The sequence below is a fragment of the Melanerpes formicivorus genome, unplaced genomic scaffold, assembly GCF_026170545.1.
Source record: "Melanerpes formicivorus ecotype bairdi unplaced genomic scaffold, bMelFor1.0.p_v2 SCAF_5, whole genome shotgun sequence".
Taxonomy (NCBI): domain Eukaryota; kingdom Metazoa; phylum Chordata; class Aves; order Piciformes; family Picidae; genus Melanerpes; species Melanerpes formicivorus.
This window is the reverse complement of record NW_027142357.1, coordinates 23,736,982-23,763,423: the sequence shown is the minus strand read 5'-3', so window position 1 is coordinate 23,763,423 and position 26,442 is coordinate 23,736,982. Positions and strand designations below refer to the sequence as shown.

General features: G+C 37.5%; 1 protein-coding gene across 6 annotated transcripts in view; it reads left to right on the top strand.

The window, feature by feature from the left end:
• Window positions 1-26,442, top strand: part of SLC4A10 (solute carrier family 4 member 10) — a 167,587-nt gene that overhangs the window by 82,186 nt on the left and 58,959 nt on the right. For all 6 annotated transcript variants that reach the window (XM_068138761.1, XM_068138763.1, XM_068138764.1 and 3 more), the window contains 3 exons: window positions 2,648-2,794; window positions 12,145-12,283; window positions 18,959-19,119. In XM_068138761.1, coding sequence (XP_067994862.1) covers window positions 2,648-2,794; window positions 12,145-12,283; window positions 18,959-19,119 — 447 coding nt within the window. The remainder of the gene's footprint in view (window positions 1-2,647; window positions 2,795-12,144; window positions 12,284-18,958; window positions 19,120-26,442) is intronic.

Sequence of the window (26,442 nt, the reverse complement as noted above, 5' to 3'; positions counted from 1 at the left end):
TGACAAAAGGCTACATTATTCATTGAGTATATTTTATATCCTTCATCTTTTTTTTCCTACTTCTGTCATTCACTGTCACTTTTCTTGCAATTTAGAATTGATTAGTTTTTCTGTTGTTTCCAGATGGTCTTTCTTATTTTTTTTTGCTCCACAGTTGAGCCTTTCTAATAAAGCAGAATTTCTGAACTATTTCAGATTTATTTTGCTTTTTACTCTATCTCTTTTTTTTTTTTTTCTGTAGAAAACTATTCACTTTGCCATGTCAGACTCTCCTTTTTCCTCTATTTGCCTGAACCTTGTTATAAAGAACTAGATTCCTCTCTAGTTAATTGAAGTTATGCCTTGATGGAATTCTGTTGGCCTCAGTAGATTCACATAGTAGGAATAAAACCCATTTTGCATTTCCTGGTTAGCCATTTCTGTTTCCAGGTTCTTGTTTTCTGTCCAGTGTGAACTGATTCTCTCTATATAGGGAGAATTGCTGTGAATTCATACACACAAGGATGTTCTGGAATTTTAGCCTGTTTCCCAGTTTACTGAATAAAGTGCAGTCTGGCTCAAGTCCTGGATTCAGCCCTGGAAGTTAATTGAAGTGTGAATTGGAATCTGCATTTCCTGGTGCAGGTACAACCTGAGCACTGAAGTGGCACAAAACTAGGATAGGCATGCCCACTTCTATCACAAACCACCAGGAATGTATTAAATTACTAAATTGAAATAGCACTCTATTTGCATCTCTGGCAATTATTAAATTAGTAATAATAATAATAATAATTTAGCCTGGAGAAGAGGAGGCTCAGGGGTGACCTCATTGCTCTCTACAACTACCTGAAAGGTGGTTGTAGCCAGGAAGAGGTTGGTCTCTTCTCCCAGGCAACTGGCACCAGAAGAAGAGGACACAGTCTCAAGCTGTGCCAGGGGAAGTTTAGGCTGGAGGTGAGGAGAAAGTTCTTCACCAAGAGAGTCATTCATCATTGGAATGTGCTGCCCAGGGAGGTGGTGGAGTCACCATCCCTGGAGGTGTTCAAGAAGGGATTGGACGTGGCACTCAGTGCCATGGTCTAGTCATGAGGTCTGTGGTGACAGGTTGGACTTGATGATCTTTGAGGTCTCTTCCAACCTTAGTGATACTGTGAAAATATTAGAAAGGGTAACCTCATTCCTTTTAAAATGTTTGGGGTTTTTCTACCCAATGAAAGCAACAAGGAAGTGTTGAGAACTACATTACTGCTGTCCTTCAATGTCTTTTTGATGAAATCCTTTCATGGAATACATTTTTCATGTGTCACTGATTGCAATACATTTGAAATACACTAAAGGCATCAGTTATTTTTAAATTATTTCTTGGGTTAAATAGTAATAATAATAATAACAACAACAACAACAACAACAGGTACCTAAATAAATAATTCTCAGTTCATGGGCTTTGCTTCAGAAAAATCTTCTGACTAGAAAAATAGTCTCCCCAAACTGGTGCCACTGCTTTCTGGTCTCCTCTATATGAATCGAAGTTGAGGGAGTAACTAGTGTCTTGCCCAGAGTCTTTTCTCCAGCTTTTTTAGCTCTGCCTCTGCAAAGAATTTCTGTCAGCCTTGAATTTCTTTGATGTATTGTGACAAATGCTGCCTGGCTGTGTTTTCTGCCCCTGCTGGAGTCTCCATGGGATTAGTGATCACGTGCTACCTTAGCTTAATGTTCTTGACCTTTTTCAGATGATTGACAATGCTGAATGATTGCAGCAAATCAGTAATTATCCACTAGCCGTGTTATGCTTGTTTCAAGGAGAAAATAAATGTTATTTGAGATGAGTAATCTGGACTGTATTTCTGCTGAGTAAATGTGGGAGACTTGCCTGTAGTGAGTCATGAATCTTTTCCCATTTGTTCTGTTTTGTGGTACTTGCTGCCTATTTCCCCTGTGCTCTCCCCCTTCTAAACGCTTTACTGTGCTCTGATCCTGTTAGCCTACATAGCTAAGAGAGCTAAATCTTTTGGGCTTGATCAGCAACATAAAATTCCTCAGGCTGAAAGACTCAAAGATGATGGTAGGCATAGAAGCGTGTACTTTCTTATGTATTTTAAAAAACAGTGTAGAAGAAATGAAAGCACCCTATGCTACCAACACTGTATTTATGATGTGAACACATACAGTTGTGTAGGGGTTTTTCAGTCTGGCTTCCATAGTGTTTTATTGGAGTTTTTGAGTCTCTCTTCTTTTTTTTTCCCTTCAGTGAATTTTCCACAAGAATTCTGTCAAGGTTTGACACTGAGTTTTGCAAAGCTCCTGTACACACAAAAGCAAATAGCAACTTTACCAAAAGTTTAATGCAAAGAGATCTGTGAGCTCCTTCATGTTAGCATTTGCTGAATACCTCTCTGGCTTTAATGAGAGTTCACACACAGAGATGCAGATTTGAAAATGAAAAACAAACTTGGCACTGCATCATAAGCCCTGGGATTTGGTCCTGTTCATCTGTGATGCTGCATCATTATTGTAATCAGTGTTATGACTGTTAATAGAATAATCAGTATTATACAATAACACAATTATAATTATGATACCATTAATTAATTATATTATGGTTATCAATATTGTTGTTATATTGACACTGCTCCTCTTTAAAAGGTTACTTTTGTTCCACCTGCAGGTCATCGAACATTGTTCATTGGAGTCCACGTGCCACTAGGTGGAAGAAAAAGTCACCGGCGCCATAGGCACCGTGGACATAAACACAGGAAGAGAGACAGAGAGCGAGATTCAGGGTTAGAAGATGGGAGAGAGTCTCCTCCTTTTGGTAAGATAAATTTTATTTTTGCTTAGATCTTTTAATAATAAACATCAGTATGATTATGCATACTCTGTCCCGTTAACGGCTTGGACACAGTTAACCGTGTCTCTCTAGTCTCTGCTAGAGAGTCCAGATTTGTTCTTCTGATGAAGAGCAGTAGACAGTGGTGGTCAATACATGAGAAATTTTAGTCATGTCTACAGCTGTAGGAGTCTGTTCATAAGTGTTCTCACAGGGGTAGACTGCCACCGTTTGTGAGAAGTGGTGCTTGGTGACACCTGCTGCCCTCAGTGAAGGCTCTGGAATGTTTGCCCCTAAAACATAAAATGGAGGAGTTGCGGTTCTTTACAGTTGGTTTTGTAATAATGTTGCTGTTACTGAAACTGCAGTGTTTTATGAGATATGAAATATGATCCACATTGTGTTTGCCTTTTTCCTTACTTGACACTATAATGTGTCATTGTGAGGTGAGTCTGCTGAGGACTTAAGAGGCAAACAGGAAAAAATACCTTTCAATAAATGATCCTGATACAAAACTCCTAAAAGTCTGACATTTTTGAATGAAAAAACATTGCAGAGAACAGAAAAAGGTAGTCGTTAATAAATTAGTCAAATTTTGTCTCAAAACAGGAGAGCATTATTTGTTGTTTAAAAATAAAAAGCACATGTGCTGGAATGTCCAAGGCTGCACTGTAGAAAATCCAATGGAAGCATGCATAGAAAACAGTTTGTCACTGTGCAACAGAAGAATGTTTTAAAATCATTAGGGAAATGTGCCAGCACAATTTCAGGTTACAGAATAGTAATTATAAGACTTTATTTTAATCTGAAATTTGTATTATGTATGTAGAAATCTTTGGAGGAAGTAGATTATAAATGCTGATGATTAAGTGTATTGTAAAGAGCTTGAAATACTCAAATCTTTCACAATGGGTTATACTGGGAGTGAAACAGAGTCAAGACTTTTTCAAACTTAGTAGATGAGAGCTGTGTTTTATTGACTGAAGAGTGAATAGAAAGTTGGCTGTGGTGATTCTGTCTGGAATGCATTTCAAATGTATGAAGACCCAATACTACATTGAAACTGCTTTCTTGGAAAACAGCAAAGTTCATAAATTATTAAAATAGTTTTCAAGAAGAACGTGCATATATACATATTATGTCAGATTAGAAAGAAACAATTGAAAGTTAGATTATCCAAAAGTTAGATATCATAAACTGTGAATGTCTGTTGAGTTGTCTGGATTTATTTAAGTGCCAGTGTGTGACACATTTTGGCTGAGAACTTAGCTCTGTTCCTTCAGTTTCTGGAGACCTAGGCTTGTGTCCTTCCTAATGTCAGAAACTAAGAAAAACAAATTAACTGGCTGAATCTGTCCTTAATAGTCTTTGGCACCTGTGAGTACAATAAAACACATTGTTTAGCACAGTTTTGTGTTAAGTGAAAATCAGCAGGTGTTCGAGAGAGTTCCAAGATGGAATAGCAGTAATGTAAAAAAGATATTTTTGAAGTGCACTTGTAAGTTGGTGTTCACAGTGTATTTGTCTGCAGATGTCCTTGTTTAAAATAGGTGCAGAAGTGCACTTTTGTAAGTCACATTTTCATTTGTAATGGTATTATGACCTACACACCCTTAAGTGGTAGTATGTCACATAAATGATTACTTTTGTAAAGCTCAGGACAGACAAGATACAGTGCAGAAACACGCAAGTCTTCTGTGGATCGAGAATGCTGAAGATACTCTTGAAATGCTTGGCTGATAACAAATCAAAGGACCTAATGATGGATTCAGGAAAATCTGGATATAGCAACATTTTCAACCCTGAAATAATATCTAAGTAGTTAAATTTGAGGATTTTCCTCCTTGACTATCTGATCTCTGGGAGTCTGGCTGGAGAATCAAACTTTAAGCTTTGACATCAGTCCATCTAGGCAGAGATATGTGAACAGGACCTGAAAATTATACAGTGATGAAGTGGTTAGGCACAGTCAGAGCAGGCAGCCAAAATTATTCTAGGATTAATGGTAGTCTATATCCACATCCTTGCTTTTACGATGGATTTTTCTTACAGGAGTTAGGTTGTGCTGGCTGGGGAGAAGCATTGCCTTTAGAGAGAATATAAACATAGTTTTCCCTATGCTTTATTTACACAGAGGGAGCAATAGATACTTCCTGTATTAAATCTTAATCCACTAAACCTCAATAACACTTCTTAGCTCTCATTCCCCATGACCACAAGGTTATAACAGTACTCAGAGGCTGCAGGAAGTTGCAGGGAAGACAAATGCACTTCCTACCCCTGATGCACAAGTCAGTATGAGGATTTGTGCTACCTAAGACAGCAGATCCAAAATAGTCCCTAACTTATTTGAACATGCAGAAATGCTTGATTCCCTCTTTCTCTAGACACCTTTTAACACATTTCTGCTGAACAGTAGGAGGCTGTATTCATGGGAATTGGGAGGAAGGATAGGCAAATAAAATTCAAAGAGCAGGTGCAAGAAGAAAGATAGTGAAATAAGCATTGTGAGACCAGTTAATAGAAAACAGTGCTTTGAAGTAAGTCAGAAAAATAAATTAGGATTTCTATGATACAAGAGAATAAATTAGCAGTGTTTTGAAGCAGTAATGTATGAAAGGAGGTATAAGAAAAATCAAAAATGCAAAAACTGAATAGTAGAGATGCCAGAACAAGTAAAGACCTTGAATATTCAGATATGAAGTGCTTCAGAGTGCTCAGTTAAGCAGTATTTTTTGGTCATAATTTATAACTTAATCTGTGAGGTGCACTAGTAGGTGCAAATCTTGCTCTGCTATCACTGTTTAAGGGAGCTGCATGATACACATAGTACTGTGGCACTATGCAGGACCCACTCAGAGTGGACAAGTTCCACTTGGTTCCTACCAAGTGAAAACAATTCCTTAATTAGTTTTCTTTGTACCAATGTGGCTAGAAAACACCTGTATCCAATGTAATGACCGTGACTAGAAGCTTCCTGGTAATCCCTTTGGCTTACGGCTGTGGAAGCTGTACCAGATACTTTCTGGTTTCTGCAGAGAATAGTATTTTTAGAACATTCTGATGGCATGTCATAAGTTTCAGATATCCCTTCTCCACCTTTTTTTCCTTTTTTTTTTTTTCTTTTAATCTGCTGCTGTCACTTTTCAAAAACAATCCAAGTTCTCAGTGTGTAAACATGTAATGGAATAAAAAAGAGTCCTGTCATTTGGAGGCACAGATCAGTTACTCAGGTTTCATTTTTGTTTTTCCCACACCTGATTCTTGCTGTCTGTTTCCTCTTGATTAGATTAATTTGTACAAGATGTTTCCATTTTGCCATAATGATCTGCCTTTGTATTGCATAATTTGTGATTACATGGCTTGCTCATGAAGAACCTTTTCTGGGTAGTAAAAGTTGTAGGCTAAGTTATTTCAGGATCTAGATTTCCACCATCTTTTTTGAAAGAAAAGGAGAAATGCTGTGAAATGATCCATTCTAGTTAAAAATGGCAGCTGTTGTAATCAAGGCCACAATTTCATGCCTAAGGTAAGCTTCCCTCTTCCACAGCTTTCCTTGCAGGGCAGGTATTGTGGTTGCTTTGTGAATTAAATTTGGAATGTGATACAAATTAAAACAAACCCCTCTTTCTAGTATACAGCAGCTCCTTGGTGTTGTTTGCTGGGAGGGTGATGCATGCCAGCCCTGGTTGGCTGCACAAGTGGGCCAGGACTGCTGTCTGCACTGCAGGCTGTGGTGGCGCTGAAAGTGTGATTTAGATTTCCTTTTGGTTGGTAGGGTTGCACTTGCTTGCTATGTACATGGATTTTAGTGGCAATTTTCAGTGGGTTTTTGATGTCTGTTTTTTGCCTGTAACCAGTGAAGTAGCTCTCTTGTGCTTGCCCTTACTAGTTAATGATATGTGTATTTCTGTTTTAAAATGGAGTGGAATGGGAAGACTAACTCTAATCAGGGTGTCTTTAAGGACAGATTTTTGTGAGGGTAAAGTGAATACAGCTGTGAGGACTGGTGTTTGATTTCAGCCTGTTGTGGAGCCTTCTAGGACTAGGCACTGATGGAGCTTGAGCAAAGTTTGGGTTTGTTCTTTTAAGAAATCTATCTTTAGTAATCACTAGTTTTAAAGATTTGTGATTCATGATGGATGTGGCAATGAAAGCTGAGCAGTCCTGGAGGTGAGGCTAACAGAGGACTCTACACACAGTTCAATAAGGCCTCTCTGAAGGTAATGTAGACAAAAAAGTGAATTGTATAGGGGAACTTCTTTTACTTACTAGAGGGGTTTGAAAAAAGCATAATGAAAGAACTCAGTAGACTATTTGGTAGCTACCTTCAAAACTCAAAGGGGCATTAATAGGGCAAACTTAATTATTTGTAAAGAATATGGCTCTTAAGGGAGTTCTCCTGCCCTTAACTGTAGACTTTGCTGAAGGGTGCACTTAGAAATTGGAATCTCTGGGCAGCTGTGGAATAGATTGCAGCAAATCTGGATTAAAATAATGTAACTACAGTTTTAAGAGTCTAGCAAAAAGAAGAGAATTGAAGCTTGGAAATTGGTTTTATTGTCCAATCCAAAAGATAAGGTTATTTGTCATAGCCCTGAGATGATGGAAACAATTCATGTGGAGAAAATGCAAAGTGAGCTTCTTGGAAATGAGATTGTATGTACGGGCATAAAGTGCCACAGGAGCAAGCAAGGGAGTACTTTCTCCCAACCTAACATAGGTTTCTGACATCTGTGAAAAAAAGAAAGTTTGTATGTTTAATTTCATTTTAAGATGAACATACAAGAACATGAGGCATAGATTAGATCTTGTCGATGATGTTTACTTTCTTATGTGAACTTCCATAACATAAATCTTATTTTAATGCTTAGCATGATTTCTGATGTAGGAAAAGTAATTTTTAATGTCTACCTGTACTGACCTCAATAAGAACCATTAGACTACTAATTCTATTCTTAAATGCAGGTTGTCAACAGGCTTTGAAATACAGAAACCTGTTCTGACAATTGAGCTAACAGAGTGAAACCAAAAATATATTTTGATACCCTTTCTATAGTTTATTCAGAACAGAGGACAAAATTTGGATACATTTATGTGATTCTGCTTGGGCAGATTGTGTGCAGTTCTGCCCGATAGCAGGGTGGGATGGCAGGGCAGTTCTGTCTCAGGAGAAATTCTGGTGTGCATTGGAGATACGGGTCACTCCGAATGGTACAGTGGAGCAGATTGTTTCTTGGGCTGAATTTATGTGGGTGAACTGAAAATGATCTTGCCTTCTTACCCCTGCCCAACTCTTGATTTCATTTTGTTCTTTTAGGCAAGAGGACACAGTCCTGACCCAGAACTGTGGGTGCTCCTAGGGATGTTTTAAACTGGCAAAATGCCTGATTATGGTTCTTTCCTACATGTGTTTTGCAAGATGGGATGATGATGTAAGCCACTTTTCCCTGTTGCCTGCACTCAGTGCTGTTCCTGGGAGCAGCTCTTTGTGTTGCTCTCTGGAAATTAGATTATTAGCAGTCATGGCTTTCAGTTTTGCTGTTTTGGCATGCCTTTACCCACATCTTGCTTTTGTTTTATGGATGTTAGTGACTTTACCAAGAGTCATGGTAGCAAGCAGTGTGTCAGCTTGCTGCAGGGTCATTTCCTTTCTGAAGCACCAAATCCCAGCATGTCCACCAGTTTTTAATTTTTACCCTTTTAACAGTGCTGTAGATTTCTACAGATTTAAAAATGTGGCATACTCAGATTTTCCATGCATGCAATGAATTTGTGGTATCAGAGGTAGTTTGGGTGTCTGTGTGAATACTGTACAGACGATGAGAGCACAAGCCCAGAGAAAACCAGGTCTAACACAGAGTCTGACAGGAGGCTCCCATGGGACTGGGCAAATGGAAAGCTGTTCCAACTTCTGACTGAGATGGCTCATTAGCCATTGTTGATGGTTCTGCTCCTCTCATGTACCAGACTTTTCTGCCCCATCCCAGATGGTCCTGAAGGATTTCCTGGATTGGTGAGGAGCCATTTGCTTAGGAGAATAATCAGGAGCTTATTGTGGAACATTATATTCATGTTGCTTCTAATATCTTTGTTCTCTGATATAAAGTAACTTGCAGTGATAGAAATATTAATTAGTCCCATAAGTGTACTTTCCCCACTCCCCAACTTAATCTAGATTACATTCATTTGTGTTTAGAAATAGTAATAATAATAATAATATGAACATTTTTTATTGTTTTTTAAATGCTACATGTATTACTTGAAGTAGGAATAGACACACATAATATTTAAACCAATTTCTGTTTTCCTAGACTTGAATAAATGTTGAGTGTCCTAGTTTGCAAATATTATGCTTCTGCACCAATGATTAAGTTACCAAGTTTGACAGTCACCAATTGAAGTATTCTTTCATACTGTCTGTGAATTGCATATTATTCATTTTTCATATAACAGATTAATGTCAGATTTGGTATTTAGTACTCCTATGAATAAGAGCCAAATCCACCTGGCATTGCTCATATGACTAATTCCATTAATGTAGTTTTATAGGAGAACCAACAGATACTATTTTTATTAAAAAAAAGTGTTCCTACTTAATTTTCTTAGGCTTTTGTCTTTAAAAAAATTACTGTACACTAAAGCAAACACTGACTTCCCCCCCCACTCCCTTCCAGGTCTCAGCTTGGTGTTTGAAAATCAAGCTGTGGCTTGCTGGTTTTGGACACCAGCAGCAAATAAAGATATCTAGACTCCAGCAACTAGTTTTGCTGATGTGCTAAAAAGAAGAGAATTTAGAGCATATTTTGTCATTTATATGGATTCTTCACTGTTGTCAATCAAGTAGCTGCATGTTACACAGAAGACCCAGTAAGGTGTTCCCTTGTTACTACTCACCTTACTTTGAGAGATTTCTGATCCTCTGCTTTCCTGCCCACACTGAAAGTGTTCATTTGCATGAGTATCGTAACTGTCAGAAAACTGCAGCTTTTCTGTACAACACTACTCATTTATTGCTTAACTGTAGCTGTTGCTGTAAATCAGTTCTAGTGCTGATTTTATCAAGAGCACAGGATGTTCCTGGCAATGCTTGTTCTCAGATTCTCACTGCATGGGTCCAGCTCTCTATCCAAGTAGCTTGTTTTCCATGTTCTGTCACTAGTTGTATGCACTTGTCATTTTCAAGTTCACATCTTATTGAATTTTGTCCTGGCAAATTATTGTTACCAATTTGCACACTTCCTGAACAGAATACACTTTCTAGTCTCAGATTAAATCTTGGTGTTTATATTTACTTTGTGCTTCTCCAGAAAATACCAACATGTGGATATGAGGAACATAATTTAAAAAAACAGGTAGGGGAAGGCTGAAAGGGGCTCTGGAATAGAGGTTGAAATGGTCTTACAGGAAAAAAAATGTCTCAACAATGAGAGAGAAGAGTAATAGAAGTAGAGGAGGTTGTAGCTGTTCCTTAATGAGCCACCACAAGTAAATTCTGTCCCCCTGCAGTTAATTCTCTGGATCTATTTAATAGTACCTCTTCTCTTGTAACTTCTTCCTGGGTTTAATTTCCTTGCTTTGAGAAGGACTAAGTAGAATTAATAATACTGTGTCTTTACACTCTGTTTAAACAGAGTTCTGGTGAAACTGTCATGTATTTGTGTTTCATTGCTATAGCAAGTTTACTAGTACTACTACTACTTCTTCGCTGAAGAATTTAATCTCCTGTATCAGTGGTGCATTTATTTATTTTTTTTGTATCGGTGCCATATTTATTCTTCAATCAACATTCAGTGAGTGATACCACTTCAGTCTATTTTTTTCCCAAAAAAATTCAGAGAGTTTGAGGATTCCATGCAGTGCTGCTCTTCACTTCTGGATGGAAAATATTGCCTAAAAATATGGTTGTAGAAAAAAAACTCCATTTTGATAATGTTCAAAGACTTGCTGCTCTGTTCTGCTGGATAAATAATTTTTAGGTTGACTGGAAGCCTGGCCCACATCAGCTCTCACAAAGGACTTGTTGCTCTTCTTAGAAATTTAAAACACTTTAGCAGAAAAAATAACTTCTAGAGAGACTAGATTTCATACAGAGTTTGTTTATTTGAGATTTGCATTTACGTTTTGTTTACTTGTGTGGGGTGCTTTTGTTGATTGTTTGTTTAAGGCATATGAACGCTCAGTATACACAGACATTATGGTGCCCTGTGAGCTCTGGAAATTTACTGAGCAATATGAGAAAAAGAATAGTATGTCTCCAAAATATATTTAGTTATTTGCACCAAAAGGTTATGAAGAAAAATCACTAGTAACAGAGATGTAAAGGGAAGACCGAGACAGGAAGAATAAAATGAGGAAGCTGTAGCAAATAACTTGTTCATTTGCATCCTGGGTTAACACAGATTACTGTCACAACTCCCTCTCTCTTGACACTTAGACAGGGGGGAAAGTAACATAACAAACCTCTGGCCTGAGATAAAGAGTTTAATGAGATGATAAAATGCACAATTACCATAGTCTATTTGCAGAAAATGCAGCAGAACGCAGAAAGCAGCAGTGTCCCTCAACCCACAGCCTGCCTATCAGAAAAGAGCACCACCCCAAACCCAGAAAATGGAATCATCAACCAAAACAGGAAGCCTCTCATGTTACAAACTGAACTTCAAGCCCCTTAGTACTTTGCTTCAGCCAGCACTTTCATTTTGAAGCTGGCGTGAGGACAGTGTGACGTTGAGTATCAGCAACAGATTCAACTCAACCTGTGGCAATCTGGAACAGCCTAACCGTGTAGACACAGTTTAAACATGGGCAGGGAATGGTAGGTGTTGTTAATGATACGTTCTTTTTGAAGTTCTAAGTGGTATATTGGCATCAGGGAGGTGTCTTTTGGTCTGTTTCTCCTGATAGATAAAACAAAGAATGCACATTTAATATACCAGCTTATGTGTTGAGCTTGGTTCTGTAGGTTTAGACTTACGATGTGGCAAAGTAGATTTTGCAATACTGGAGTGACTTTTTATCAGCTCTATCTGTAATCCTCTTTCCTGTGAGACACCATTCTAATTTCCAATATTCACCAGTTCTGTACTTCACATTCTGTCTTTAGATGACTTTGTTTAATTAGCAGACTAGACAACTACAGTAAATAAAGAAGTCTCAAATCTCAACGTGTTTGTGTCTAGATGTTTCTACAGAGTAACTGTAACCATGTTTTCTGTGTGGCAGTAAGTGATATAGATTAAAGAGCCTGGATAATCTCATGAAATTTTAGGTATTTCCTTGGTCAGGGCAAAGAAATGGATGTTCTGGACTTGACTTCTTTTATTTTTCTCCAGATACTCCATCACAAAGGGTGCAGTTTATTCTTGGAACAGAAGATGATGATGAGGAGCATATTCCTCATGATCTTTTTACTGAGCTTGATGAGATTTGTTGGCGTGAAGGAGAGGATGCGGAATGGAGGGAGACAGCAAGGTGAGTGTTTTTGTAAGTTTTAAAAAATCATCTGTAGCTTTTGGTTGCTGGAGTGCTGAGGAATGATTTCAAAGCTGTGGCAAGCTCAGGAGCAGATTTTTGGATATAAAGCTTAAATAGAAGCATAATTGTAATCCATAGACTGCTGGTATTACAACAGCATTTGTTTGCCAGAGCCAAATGTTTTCATCTAGATTTGTAAAATATAGGTCAGAAATAATATGGGGGGGGGGGGGGGGGGGGAATCAAACATATAATGTATGTGAATTAATAATAACTGGGCTTATTTTAAGTGTTTTAGCTCATAATTTTAAGAAACTTTCAAACTTCATAGTCTGTTTGGATCCTTAAGAAACAGATAGAATGACTACTATAAAAAGCTGAAAGCAAGAAATGAGATTAGTTTTTGAGCAATAAATCTTTTACATATTCTAACTGTCACTGAACAGTTGATTTTGAGCAATTGGTGTTGAATTGTTTTGTTTCCACAAAATTAGTGTGAAAAGATTTAGATGGCATTTCTGATGAAAAAAAATAAAATATTAGAACACAACTTTACATTTTTGAAACATATAAGTTTTCTTGAGCATCTAAATGGGGTGTGACTTGCTTAGTTTCATTAAGATTACATTTGCCAGTAATCCTTGCTTCATTTTTCTTAGAACCTTAGTTTTCCCTTTCCCTGACCGTATTTATTGACAGTGCTTTTCAGTGGTGCCTAGAAGAATATGAATCACATCTTTGGTGTCAGTAGGATAAAAATAGTGGAATTAGTGGGAAACTACATATATGGGCTCTTTGGCATGGTTATGGCTGTTAGGTTTCCCTTAATTTTCCCAGAGGGCTACAGAATTTTCTGTGACCTTCCTTTCCCTTATTTGTCCATAGGAGGCACAGACAGATGCTAAATATAGATCTTTACATGTAGAAAATTCTCATATGGGGATTGTGCTGCAAAATTAATGTAGTACTGTCCCTAAATAATCTTATTAATATTCAGAGAGGGAGAATCTAATCATGTAAATCATCTGCTGTGTTCTCATACTGATTAGAAACATATAGAACATCTTGTAGGAAAGATACCAGCTTCTATTGTGATTAAAAATAAAATCACTGTGGCTTATGCTATTTTTAGGAGGGAAATAGCATCTTTCCAGTTCAACAAAAAAATATCCCTTTGCAAATTATCAAGGAATTGTGTTTCTGAAAAGTTCTAAAAATTTTTTAATTTGAAAGGAATAGGCAAAATAAAGAAATGTCTGTTGAGACTGATCTGTCTCTATGTACACCCCTCCCAATTGTCATTTGGTAACTAAAAAAATGTAAAAATGAGATTGTTGCCAAAGGACAGAATAAAACAACCAAGAAAATTGGCTTTTGGGGGGGCTCAGAAAATACAAGTGAAGTGCTAATAGTAAAAGAAAACTGTTAGCTTTAGAAATAAGATGAAAACAAAGAAAGAGTAGGGCTGCCATGCAGAAAAAGAAAATCGCAGAATTATCAGGGTTGGAAGGGACCCCAAGGATCATCTAGTTCCAACCCCCCTGCCTTGGGCAGAGATACCCTCCACTAGACCAGGTTGCCCAGAGCCACATCCAGCCTGGCCTCAAAAACATCCAGGGATGGGGCTTCCACCACTTCCCTGGGCAACCTGTTCCAGTGTCTCACCACCCTTACAGTGAAGAACTTCTTCCTAAGGTCTAATTTAAATCTGTCCTCCTCTAGCTTGGATCCATCCCCCCTAGTCCTATCACTACCTGACACCCTAGAAAGTCCTTCACCAGCTTTCTTGTAGGCCACCCCAGGTACTGGAAGGCCACAATAAGGTCTCCTTGGAGCCTTCTCTTTTCCAGGAGAAAGCTCCAGTGATTAAGGTAAATAATCTTTTTCAGTTTGGAGTAAAAAATTTCAAACAGCATCTGGCATGTGGTGGCTGGCTGGTAGAAAAGGAGGCAAAGGTAGTGAAATGACCAAACAAAGATGAAGGCAAGTGTCTAAGTACTTTATTTATGCAAATAAGAGGGTGCAATATTTTCTGTTCTAGAAAGCTGTCAGAAATGTATTTCATGGGTATGGAATTCCAGACCAGAAGAAACATGTATCTTTTAAAATAAATTGTCAGTCTTATAATATTTTTTTGAAAATGTGGCCCAGCTATACAGTTGTGTGGAGAATGCCTAATGTATAGTTTCTATACTGAAAAAAGTATTTCCCATGAATTTGTGGAGAAACATGCAGAGGCTTATGTTACACACACAATAGTAAAGTTTAAAACTATAGCTACTAGGCGAAAATTAATGTTCAAATCTACCCTAACAACCTCTTGTGGTGTGGCTGGAAAGCTAGTGCCTGAACTGTAGGAAGTTTTATGCAAACTGTTGGGACTTATTTTTGTGCTAATTTAGGATGCAGATTTTTGGGGAATATCACTGTGTTTCTGGAACAGGAATAAATATCATATGTAATAAAGAAAAACAGACTTTAGAACTAACTGGTAAGTCTTTAGGCTTAAGTTCTGATGAAACAGCACAGTTATAAAAACTACCCCCTGTCCATAGTTCAGAAAGTAAATTGTTAATAGTGACTAGAAAATGGGTGTACTAAAGGAAAAAACATGAGTATGAGGTGAAAATGCATCTCCTCTGAACCAAAACTTTCTTATGAAGGAACTAGGTCAAAAAACCCCATAGATTTGTAACTTCTGCCTTGTTTCTGTGACATGCTTATTTACTTTGCTTCCCTACTCTGATTAGAAAATTAAGCAAAAACTCATGTGGAAATTTATGTGCTAATAATACTGCCCTTTGAAGGGGTGGTGAGTACATACTACAGATCTCTGCTGCAGATGTAACAGACTATGAAATAGATCCTGTTCAACTCATGTCCTAACATGCACCAAAATGTTGTAACTGAATCTACATCAAAGTGTACACACTCCATCATTGATTCCTGAAAAATTGATGCAGATGACTTTAGAATATGTAACATATCCATATATGTATATACACATACACACACCTGAGTACCTTGCTGAAATTCTTGTTGGCATATTTAGTTCCAGTAAGTGTGCCGTGAGAGGAACTAAACTGTGTGATTGCTATACCTCTTCTAGTCTTTACTTTTACTAGTAAAAACCATGTGACTGAAGCTGCTCTCCTGTGTTACCAGACATAACTAAGATAGCTCTAAATATATTCCAAGCATATGGGATTGGCCTGGTTTGAGTCCAGGCAGATGCTCTCTTGTCCCTGAGAGGGGCAAAAGAATGACACTCACACAAATGGATTGCAGAAGTGATGGAAAGTTTAAATGGAAAAGCAATTGGTGTTTTTACAGAAACTACAAGCACGCTGACAAAGATACCCTAAAGCATAGAGTCCCTTCCGGCACACCCAAAGGTCTCCAACATTTTCCATCTCCCCACCTGAGGGTTCACCCAAACCCCCCAGGGCTCTTTCTTCCCCCCCTCCCCCCCTGCTAGGCTAGTCCCAGGCTGGCCAGGTCTGACACTGCCCCTCCTCCTTCTCCTCCTAGCATTAGGCCTAGCCAGGCCTAAGAGGCCTTGAGACACTTCCCCACTGTTACCTGACAGGGAACATCTCCCATGGGAGCAGAGAGAGAAGAAAGAGGAAGAGAAAGACTTTGCAGATGGATTTATAGGGTGCAGGATATTATGGGTATGTAATACACTATTTCCTGTGTCCACCTACTGGGTTGGACCCTCTGTGCACAGGAGGTGTAACTTATGTGGTAGGGACAGGAGGGACCCAGCCTAAACTGCCACAGGGATGCATGTGACACGTGAGCTTAATAGACAAATGGACTTGATGTTGTTGTTTTCTGGGAAATTATGACAGGCTTTTGTTTATCAGCCATATCAATTTAAGGAGTCAAACTGCAAAAGTAAATATGTTACAGTGTGTCTTTTTTGCCGGGTTACTAAAAAGAATAGAAACTGTGCAGCCTTGGAATCTACACCTGAATTTGGATTTCAAAGCCATTTATGTCACTGGATGTTGTACATGAATTCAGAGTGTGGTTAAAATAGTATTGTGATATTTAAAACCACCTGAACACTTAGGATTGAATCACTGTGTAAGATTAAAGATGTGTGTGGTTTATGTTTTCTGATGCGGTTTCTAATTTGGTATATTAAATAAGAATTCTTTGATGTAAAAGGTATATTTCTGAAAAAACAAAAGGCAATATACATGATTTTCCCTTGATGAGAAGAGTAAACACATATAATGCTTATTAAAATCAAAGTAGAAATCTATTCCAAATGTAGAATTCTCTCAGCTGGGTATGACTTATGTTTATGTACCAGCCTGTTGGCTCATTAAGTAACAATGCATAATAATGTCTTTAAACATAAAGTTTTAGTAACAGCAGCAATTTGGATGCAACCCATAGAATGATCCTATTCAAATGATAAGATGGTAAATAGGATTATTTGGGCAGTAGCAATAGTTTCCTATGGATTTTTGTTATGCATAAGCTTTCATGTCTGACACCACAAAGTCTAATTCAAGCTGTTTTCAGGAGTTAGACTTTTCTTTTCCATGTGTCCCTAGTATGTCAGGAGCTGTGATTATGAGCCTGCCCCTGTTCAGTCACCTGTCATAATGAAACTTTTAAGAACATGTTTGTCTTTTATCCCTCACTTTACAATCTGTTTAGAATGGGTCAGTGTGTTCAAAATAGGTAATACCAAGGACAGATTGCAGCAGTCTAATCAGGTAAGCATTGCCGAGGACTATTTACATTAACAGAATGTGATGACGGTATGAGGTTTCCAATGAGAAGCTGTTTGAATCTATGCTTGGATCATTGTTTTTAGGATATATGTAGCATGATTTTTAAAATGTCTTTGAGTCAACATAAAGATGATGGGTACATCAGAAATAATTTGGAATACACAGGTACTAAGATCATAATCTCATAGAACTACTGAAGATATTAGAAACACGCACAAAAGCAGAGGTATGACAACATAAAAATACAGATACTTTGCAGAGTCTTAGGAGGGAGTAGTTTAAGCAGGACATTTAATGCATCATGTGTGTGACATTATGGCCACAAATAGGTCTAGCAAATTCTAAGTTTGGAAGCATGTGAGCACCATGAGTAAGGTATGCGAAGCCTCCTCTTCACTTCAAGTGAAGCTGCATAATGAAAACAAACAAACAAAACCCAACCGAAACCTCAACTATTTTGTTTCCCACTTGCATTTCGGTAACTTTCCTGAGTTGTTGTTGCTGCTCAAAACTCCCTTTCAAATTATTCCTTTGAATTTGGTGGGGGTGGAGTTTATTAATTTGTGTTTTATGTCCATTCTGATGTTTTGAAAATCTGTTTGGAACACCTGATTTGCATATGCAAATAATTTTCCATGGTTCGTCTCCGTGAAAGCAATTTTTTTGTGTCCTATGATTTCTTGCTGCTTCTCTGAAAGAATGAATAGGTAAAGGAGATAGCCTGGCTAAACTGTGGTGAAGGGAGTGGAGAACAGAAGTTTGATAGAGATGAAGGAGGTCTCATGGGCAAAGATGAAATATGGAAACTGGCCAGCACAGAGGGAAATGGAGGGAAAAAATTTCAAATACAAAGAAGAGAGGGCAAGACAAAGGAGGATGGAAATTTTGGAGGGGCTGAGAAGTTGGAGGCAAATTGTTATGGCAGTGCTGGATTAATAGTCGGGCTTGATCATCTAACAGGTCTTTCCCATCCTAACTGGTTCTGCAATTCTGTGTAACAAATGGGAGCGTGATTAGGAGACAGCTGGTAACACTTACAAGAAAGGTAAAGCAGGAAGGGAGCAGATTTCGCTGGTGATGACTGGGTCACTGAAGTGGTGGTTGCTTACCAGAAGGCATTGGAAGAGAAAGAATCTAGTACACAGGGGCTAAAAGTAGGAAAGTGTCTAAAATACGGGTGCAGAGGCATATTTTATGAGTAGGAGCAGAGCTAGGCAGGTGGACCAGGAATGGAAGAGAACAGCTGTTTGCTGTGTTACTGGGCTCTGAGGCGTGGTAAAACTGGAAATTGCTCAGCTTTAGAGGTGTAAGGTTCTATACTTCCCTGCTGTCTGGAAACAAGTGTGAAGGTGCTGTCAAGGTGTGAGGCTCTGCTTGACTTCTCTGCTGCCTGTTCCATATAAATCTGTTGAATCAATAGGGGCTTGTGCTTGTTCAAACTTTTCCAGGCTGTATGCCTTCACACAGCAGCATCTGCATATGCTTGAGAGACTAAATAACTTTAGTTTAAAACACTTTTGCATATGCTAACAGACTTTTCTGTTCTTATTATGTATAGCATTTATTTTTCTCTACCACAAATTCTTCTCCTCTATCCTTTTCATACTACTTGTCGCTCTATCATAGAAATATCATTGCATACTGAAGAATTACTCAAAGTTTTTGTGAAGTACAATAGCGATTTCTTAATAAATTTCTTTTTCATCTCTGTGGTCAGAATCTATCCTCAAAAAGTGTATAATACATCATTATATTCGAAGATACAGGCAAAGGAAATGTCTCACATTTCGTACAGGAATAAAAAGCAACAAAGTGAGATCCAGAGACATGCTTAACAGTTGTCTTTCAATATCCACAGAGGTAATACATTTTTAATTTCTTACGCACAATGGAGTTACAAAATTGCTTGTTTGTACAGGTGGTTGAAGTTTGAAGAAGATGTAGAGGATGGTGGAGAGAGGTGGAGTAAACCATATGTTGCCACACTGTCACTTCATAGCTTGTTTGAGCTGAGAAGCTGTATCCTGAATGGTACAGTTCTTTTGGACATGAGAGCTAATTCCATAGAAGAAATTGCAGGTATGTATTGATGTTGCATTATTAGTTATGAAAATTAATCATAAGAATCAAGAGCATACAATATTGCTTACAAAAAAGCTATTGAACAATAATCAGTTCAGTTTAGAAACTACTAGGAAACATTTTACTCAGTGTATTAGGAAAGAATCTAATGTCTCACACAATTGGTAAATATTTTATTGATATTATTTTGTGTAGTTTTCAGAACCATGTTTTATGTAAAGGAGGAAATTAAAATGGAGTAGAGAGGACGGTTTGAATATATTTCATTAGAACTGGCATATTTTGTACTCCTACTGCTCTGCCTCACATTGTGAATGATGTGTATGCTGACTTCTACAAACTGAATCTACAGCCCTGCTAATTGCAGACACTCTAGCTTTAAAAAAAATTAAATGATAGGGAAGTATCCTGCAGAATTGTGTGTCATGAAAACAGACCAATTTCAAAACATGTCTCTGTGTGGAGAACAATAATGTTGTGCAAGCTTTTAAAAAAGTTTAAGATACATTAGCTTCTTTCACAGAAGTTGAGTGCATTTTCTCCAATAAAGATATATTTGGCAGTTGCAATTCTAGAGCTTTTGAGAACAGCAGAAGTGAAAAAGCAAGAGAGAACATAATGTATGAGTTGTGTGTCCAAAGTTTGTGAGATTGAGAGTGAATGCCATTTTCTGTATTTCTAGTGTTTCCCACAAAGGCTGCAGTCAGTTACTCCAGGGTTTTTTGGTGTGTTTTCTTGTTTGTTTGTTTGGGGTTTTTTTGGGTAGTGCATTTGTAACTGTAATAAAGCCAGTTTTTAGGGGCTGTATAGTACAGAACTGTAATGCATGGCCTCAAGGTATCCTAAAATTACAGAGGTTGCATGGCTGTGCTAGAGTCCTGCACTGCAGTCTGGTATGTTTATTTCCTGTTGTAAATACAGTAGATAATTTGAATTAGATAATTTATGCATTTATATAAATGCAAGTTTCTCTAGTGTACTGAGGCAGGGATAATGTAAGTCTTTTGTAATATAAGTGTATTTACAGTAGACTTTAAAACTCATCAAAATTCTAACACCCAGTCTGAGAGCTCATGTGCCCTACAGAGTTTCTGATGCTGTGTCCTTGCTACTATTGTTTAAAACAATCTCTGTCCCTTCCAACAAAGAAGACACAGCAAAGAGATGTGCTCTTTTGTAACTTGGGATCTCTAATTTTCTGTTTATCCAACATTAGTAAGAGCTAATGTCATGCTTGTGATGGTTACTGAGCCTTACATGTTTTACATATACTGAAAAACTTTACCTTGCCTCTACCTTGCCATTTTTCACAGCATTTTGGAAAATGGTGTTGTATCTGTGTATCATAGATTTGGTATTTTATGCAAATTGTACACATACTGTTATTTTATACAAATGTTATATTAAATGTATGGTATTTTTCATACTGCAAACTTTGCTTGAAGATCAGGCATGATGCAACAGATGTAAATTTGGGAAAAGAGCACAGGGATAGAGAACTGGTTCTTCAGTGGTTCCTCTGGGCTTTTTGTTGCCTTGTCACAGGCAAGGGAATGTGTTAACTGAAAATGTAAAATACACAAATAAAAAGTATAAATACCTTGGTTTAGGTAAAAGTACAAAAGACAGAGCAGGGAAATTCTTTAACACTTAGGAAATCAAGACAACTGCTTTATGGGTGATACACAAGCCTATGTAAGGGCCAGGTAAAATTATACACATTTACCTTGTCAGGTAAGGGAGAGACTGTTCAGTGGGGTATATTTAACAGTGGAATGAAAGTTGGCTCAGATTGTGGTAGCTGAATTTTGCACTTACCTTTCCCAGATTGTTTATGTCAAACTGACACAAGGTATTATTAATCCAAATCTGCAGAAACTTGCGTGGGTTTCCACTCTCTGCCAAGATCTGATTCACCCATGAATCACAGAGCTTCAAAATTTGTCTTGATAATGATAAAAGATAAACATGAAGAATAAAAAGCAGCTGATTTGAAAGAACAAAGGTGTTTATCAGTATTCTGATTTATTATTTATTTAAAAAAAAAAATCAATAAATACTTAGATCAGCTGCTTTGATGTTCTTTTTTGGATTTTTGCTTAAAAAAGTACACTGGGATTTTCAATTTTTATCTTTGCATTTTTAATCCAGAAATCACTCAACTTTTTCTGTAGTCAGTTAAAAGATCCCTTTCAGGATTGTTTTTCAGTAGGTAAAAAAGTAACAATTAATGCAATAACAAAATAATTTCAGCAAATATCCTTTATTTTGGGGTTTTGGAAGATATTGTATAGTGAGGCCATAATCAATTCATGTTTATGATCACTTAATCCCTAGTTAGTTGTAGCAATTTTTATTTGTTTGTTTAGCTAGTGTGTCCAAGGATTTGAACATTCACAACATGAACTTTGTTTTGAAGTTGTCCTTCAGCAGAGAATTTGAGTTACTGTAATGCTGTTTTGAGTCTGTCCTCCTTCTGTGATACCCTGGTTTGTTGATTAGGATGACTTGTTTGTTCTGAGATTATAGGATGACTTTCATGAATTGGCATGTGCCATTTTCATATTAAAAGTACCTGTCGTTGCAGATTTGCCTGTATTTAATTTGTTGGTTTATTTGTTTGCACTGGCAGGCATCCCTTTCTGATAAGATGATCTGACACATGATGAGATTTGCATGTGCCTTGCTTTGTCTTTGAGAGAGGATTTTATATATATTTATTTTTTTTAAATGTAAGCAATGAGGTAATTAAAAAACCTAAACCAAACCCCAAACCAACCAACTTTGCAGCAGGTTCTGGCAAGTGAATAATTCTGTAAATGCTCATATTCTGTGTCAGGTTTCTTTGGAGAAGGTTTTTTATCCCTAGAAATAAAGTTGCTTTTCTTTTTATTTTTCTCTCTTCTTATTATCTGTGTGGTACTAATGCTGTTCTTTTCTTCCTCAATCAAGCTCCTTTGTAATTTGTTACTCAAATATTACACATTTAGTTCCTGCTCTCCAGTGATTACAAATTGCTACAAAGGGTGTGCCACACACCAGGTAGCAGTGGGAGGGGAGAAAGATGTAGTACTGGTAGCAAGCACATCACCAAGACATGCTAGGTAGGTTAGAAATTTGATAACTCCAAATAATATGACAGGCTGCTCCTTTTCCGTATAACAACATGAAGATTGGACAGGATTTGTCTCTCAAGAAGTCCATCCTTGTTCTTCTCAGTTGCTTTTTTCGGTCGGTAGTTGCAACCCTACGTATGCACGTGTGCTATACGGTGCACACATTGTCTTCGCCGTGGAGGTGGTGTGTATTCCAGCTGTAGCTGATAGACCCTACTTTTTAGAATTTAGACAAATCGTTGCTCTCACCTGTTGGCTTCAATACTTTTTTTCCAACATTTAACTCTCTTGTTTTGTGTGCTAGCCGTTCTAATGGTAAGCTAGTCCAGTGATCCTGGTGGTCATTTTTGATTGTTCTTGATGCTACCATGTATACCACAGGTAGAAGAGTTTGCAAAACCAGATTATACCCTGTGATTCTTCTACTTCTGATTTATTTTTTTTTTTTAACTATGAGTTTTATTTTTAATCCAGTCTGTTGATAATGTTACTGCATTACTGTAATGCATCAAATGGTTTTGAGAACAATTAAACTAATTGTGCACATACACGTTCTTTTTACTTTCTTCAACACTTTAGTAGGCAGAAATGTGTGCCGAATGTTGGTTGATAATGTCTTGCTATCTAGGCTGTACTCCCAATATCAAATTACATTGTTGTAAATGCAGTGCTAGTCTTGAGGTATACTTAATCTTTGCTGTTAAATTGAGACAAAGAAGTCCCATTTATTTTAGTTGAGGCTTTTAATCTTAGTCAGGCATTAAAGCCTCAGCACTTGGTCCCTGAAATTTTGTTATTAAAGTCTGTTTTGAGAGTTTAATGGGCTTGTGGTAAAATCTACAGAGAGAAAGCATCATTTATATTGTTTGCATGGCTTTCACAATGTGTTAGTTTTTTGTTTGGTTGGGGTTTTTTTGTGGGTTTTTTTTTGTTTGTTTGATCCCTGGAAACTCTGATAGTCCTGTGTAAAAATACTTTGGCACCAGTGATATTGTGAGAATTATTAAAGAGTCCTGTCTTAAGGGGTGTCCATTCTTTATTAGAGTCTTTTTCATTCTGTCTTATTAAGAAATTAATTGATCTGTAAGACTACATCTTCTTGAACCTGTACCCAGTTCTCATCGTTCATAAAGAGATTATTTGTACCTATGATGCTGAATTCACAGACAATATCTTATCATAAATAGAGACTTCTGAATCTCCAACATGGTCATTATGCAGTGAAACAGCATGTATATTCCTGCAGTTTCACAAATTGTTCTTAAATTTCGTAAAATAGATTTTACTTTTCTCTTGAAAAGAGCTCCATTCCTTTACCCTGTTTTAAAATGTGTTTTTATATTAAACATAAATTAGGGGGGTTTATTACTATTTGTAATCTGTAACATTCTAGTTTGGTGTCTTTGCAGTGGCTTCTGTATCAGTAAGTTAGCATTCCATGCATAAGGAATTCCTTTGGACGTTTGATGTAATATTTTATCGATCACTTCTGTATAGAACATATGCTTAAAGGAAGTCTGAAGAATCCATGTAATCAAAACAATTTATTTATTTTGGAACTTGTCTCTTAAGGAGGTATTTGCCAGAATCTGGCTGCACCATTAGAGAGCAGCTTCACTGTGTTGTTCAAGTTGGCAGATGAAAATGTTCTCTTTTGATATTTTCATTTAGTTCCTTTGAAACCGTTTAGATTCTCAGATTACCATCTGTTTTTTTGATGGTAACCACTGAATGAACCCAAAACGTTCTTCTACTTAACATATGATGCCATTTTCTGTTGTTTGGTTTAAAAACTGTTTGGTCCAGCCTTTAATGGCAATACTTTACAACGTAATCACAGATCTTGCATTTTCTAGTTGTTTTGCAGAGTGTGCTGTGAACAAATGTCCAACCCTGTCAAACGCAAACTGTGGCCTCAGGATTGTGCAATAGTGCTTTCGGAGACTTGCATATGTTTGAAATACTAGATAGTCCCATTTATTTTAAATAGCTTAAGTGTGCTGATGGTTTATTTTTTTTTAAACTATTACCATGCTTTCTAGGGGAGAGGTCTGACTGTTTCTCCCCAAGCTGTATTTCGTATGTTCCTCATGATCGAATTTTCAATCTGTGTAACAGCTTAATCTTGTGATTGAGGTCACAACTACTGTGCTCAACAACTCAGGGCATTATATCCCAAGTGTGCAATTTTATTGATTTTGGTAATATCGTGTTAAGCTTTTGTTCTGAACAAGTCTTCTTTTGTCTTTGTTAGCTTCAAGCTACATTACTCTATATTAATAATAATAATATATTTAAACTGTCTCCAGTTTAGATTTTTTTTCACTGTAGCCTTTTGTTTCAGCTGCGCCACATTGTACTATGTTTCTGACAGTGCTTTTATGGTCAATTTAACTTCTATTACAAACACTGTAACAAAGCATAGGATTGCCAGTGAGCAGTCTGCTTCTCTGTTTGACCCTGTACGTGTCTTTTGAGCTTTCACCTTCTCACTTACCCAGGGTTTTGTCTGCATTTGCTTTACTTACAGCTTACCGTGCAGTGATTACCTCTAAGCAACCTCTGTCAGGTTTTGTTAATTTGTCTGTGGGTAAATTGTAAATATTGTGCCAACTTCTAAGTAGCATGGCATTTTTGTTTTATATTTTCCCATGTTAACAAATTGGAAATGTTTACAGTTGCTTTCATTTTGTGTGTAGAGACAGAACCAGTATCACTTATGGCTCTTGTTCTGTTTAGAGATGCAAGATGTTTAGTAGTCATGAAGTCTTGGGTGACAGGTTGGACTTGATGATCTTTGAGGTCTCTTCCAACCTTATTGACTCTATGATTATATGTATTGTTTTATGTGGTCACCGTTCTTTCTTTAGTAGCATCCAGTGGCATGTGAGCATAGCTCTGACATAACTGCTTGCTTTCTGAGCTGTAAGCTGGGAATTTTAGCCTCATCTCTACTACTTACTGTTTTGTGAAATGATGGCTCATGTTCTTTAGTAAAATTGTATGCTGTTACTTTGAAAACCAGTAATTCTTTACTTTCCATCTCATCAAGTAATTCATCACAGAAGCTGAACAAAGCAATTTCAGGTAGAGCCGGAAGAAGAATCCATCTGTCAGTACACTGGAACGTTCTCCCCTCTTGGATGAACAGACTAAATCTACTGGCTTAGATAGCTTGTTTGTAATCACTGTTGTATACACTGTAAATGGATGTTGGTTTACAAATGCAACCCAAGAATCCTGATTGTTAGTTTTCTGTTGCTTCTAGTGCCTAACTCACTAGAGAAGTGTATATTCAGATTTCTATTGGAGACAGGTTAAGATAGGGAGGTTGGATTAGATGTCCTTTGGAGGTCCCTTCTGGCCCCGACCACTCCATGATTCTATAAAGGACAGCATTTCAACTAAGTGTGTTCCATAAAGCACTGCTTTAGGGTTGCTTCTGTTTTCTTCTCCCTAGGATTTGACAGAAAACAATCACAAGCCAAACAAACTTTGGCTTTTAAATTCGGTTTGAGAGTCAGCTGTCACTGTAATCATGACGCACATAAAAGCCCATTGTGTTCTAGTTTTTGTTGTTAATATATTTTTTTTTTCCTGCAATTGTGCAATTACAAAATTTGAAAGATTGAGAGGTGCAAATCCTTGCAGCTTTGCTGCTCCTTGTTGAGTTCACTTTTCTCTGCTGTAGAATGGCAGTGCCAACCTATATCAGGGAAGCATGAGCCCAGCAATTAAAACCTATACCCAGCTTAAAAAAAAAGAGAAAGAAAAAGCTCTGCATCTTGTTTCTCTGCTCACCACTGCAAAAGTCAGGTCCAATTTAGCCTGTTTACCTGTAAATAATTTCTTTTTGCAGTTCGCAGGTATTTTGGTGCAAATGCAGTATAACTTCTATTCTGTTCCACCTGGGAGTTCCATGTAGTATTGTATATGGGGAGATGGACACACTGGAGCAACGTGGAATGAATTATAGTCACTCTTGAGTCTATTACTCATTTGCTTCCAACTGGAACAGCTCCATGTAGATCTGGCTGCATGTCTCTTTACAAAGCTGCAGCGTGCAATAGGTGTCTCTGGAGCGAGTAGAAACCTGCTTTTGCGTCCTTGCCAACCCTATAGGTGAAACAGGTGCTTTTTGCTGCGCTTGGCAACACATGAGCTGCATTGCATTTGAACTGATTTGAAGTGCCTGCACTCCTGA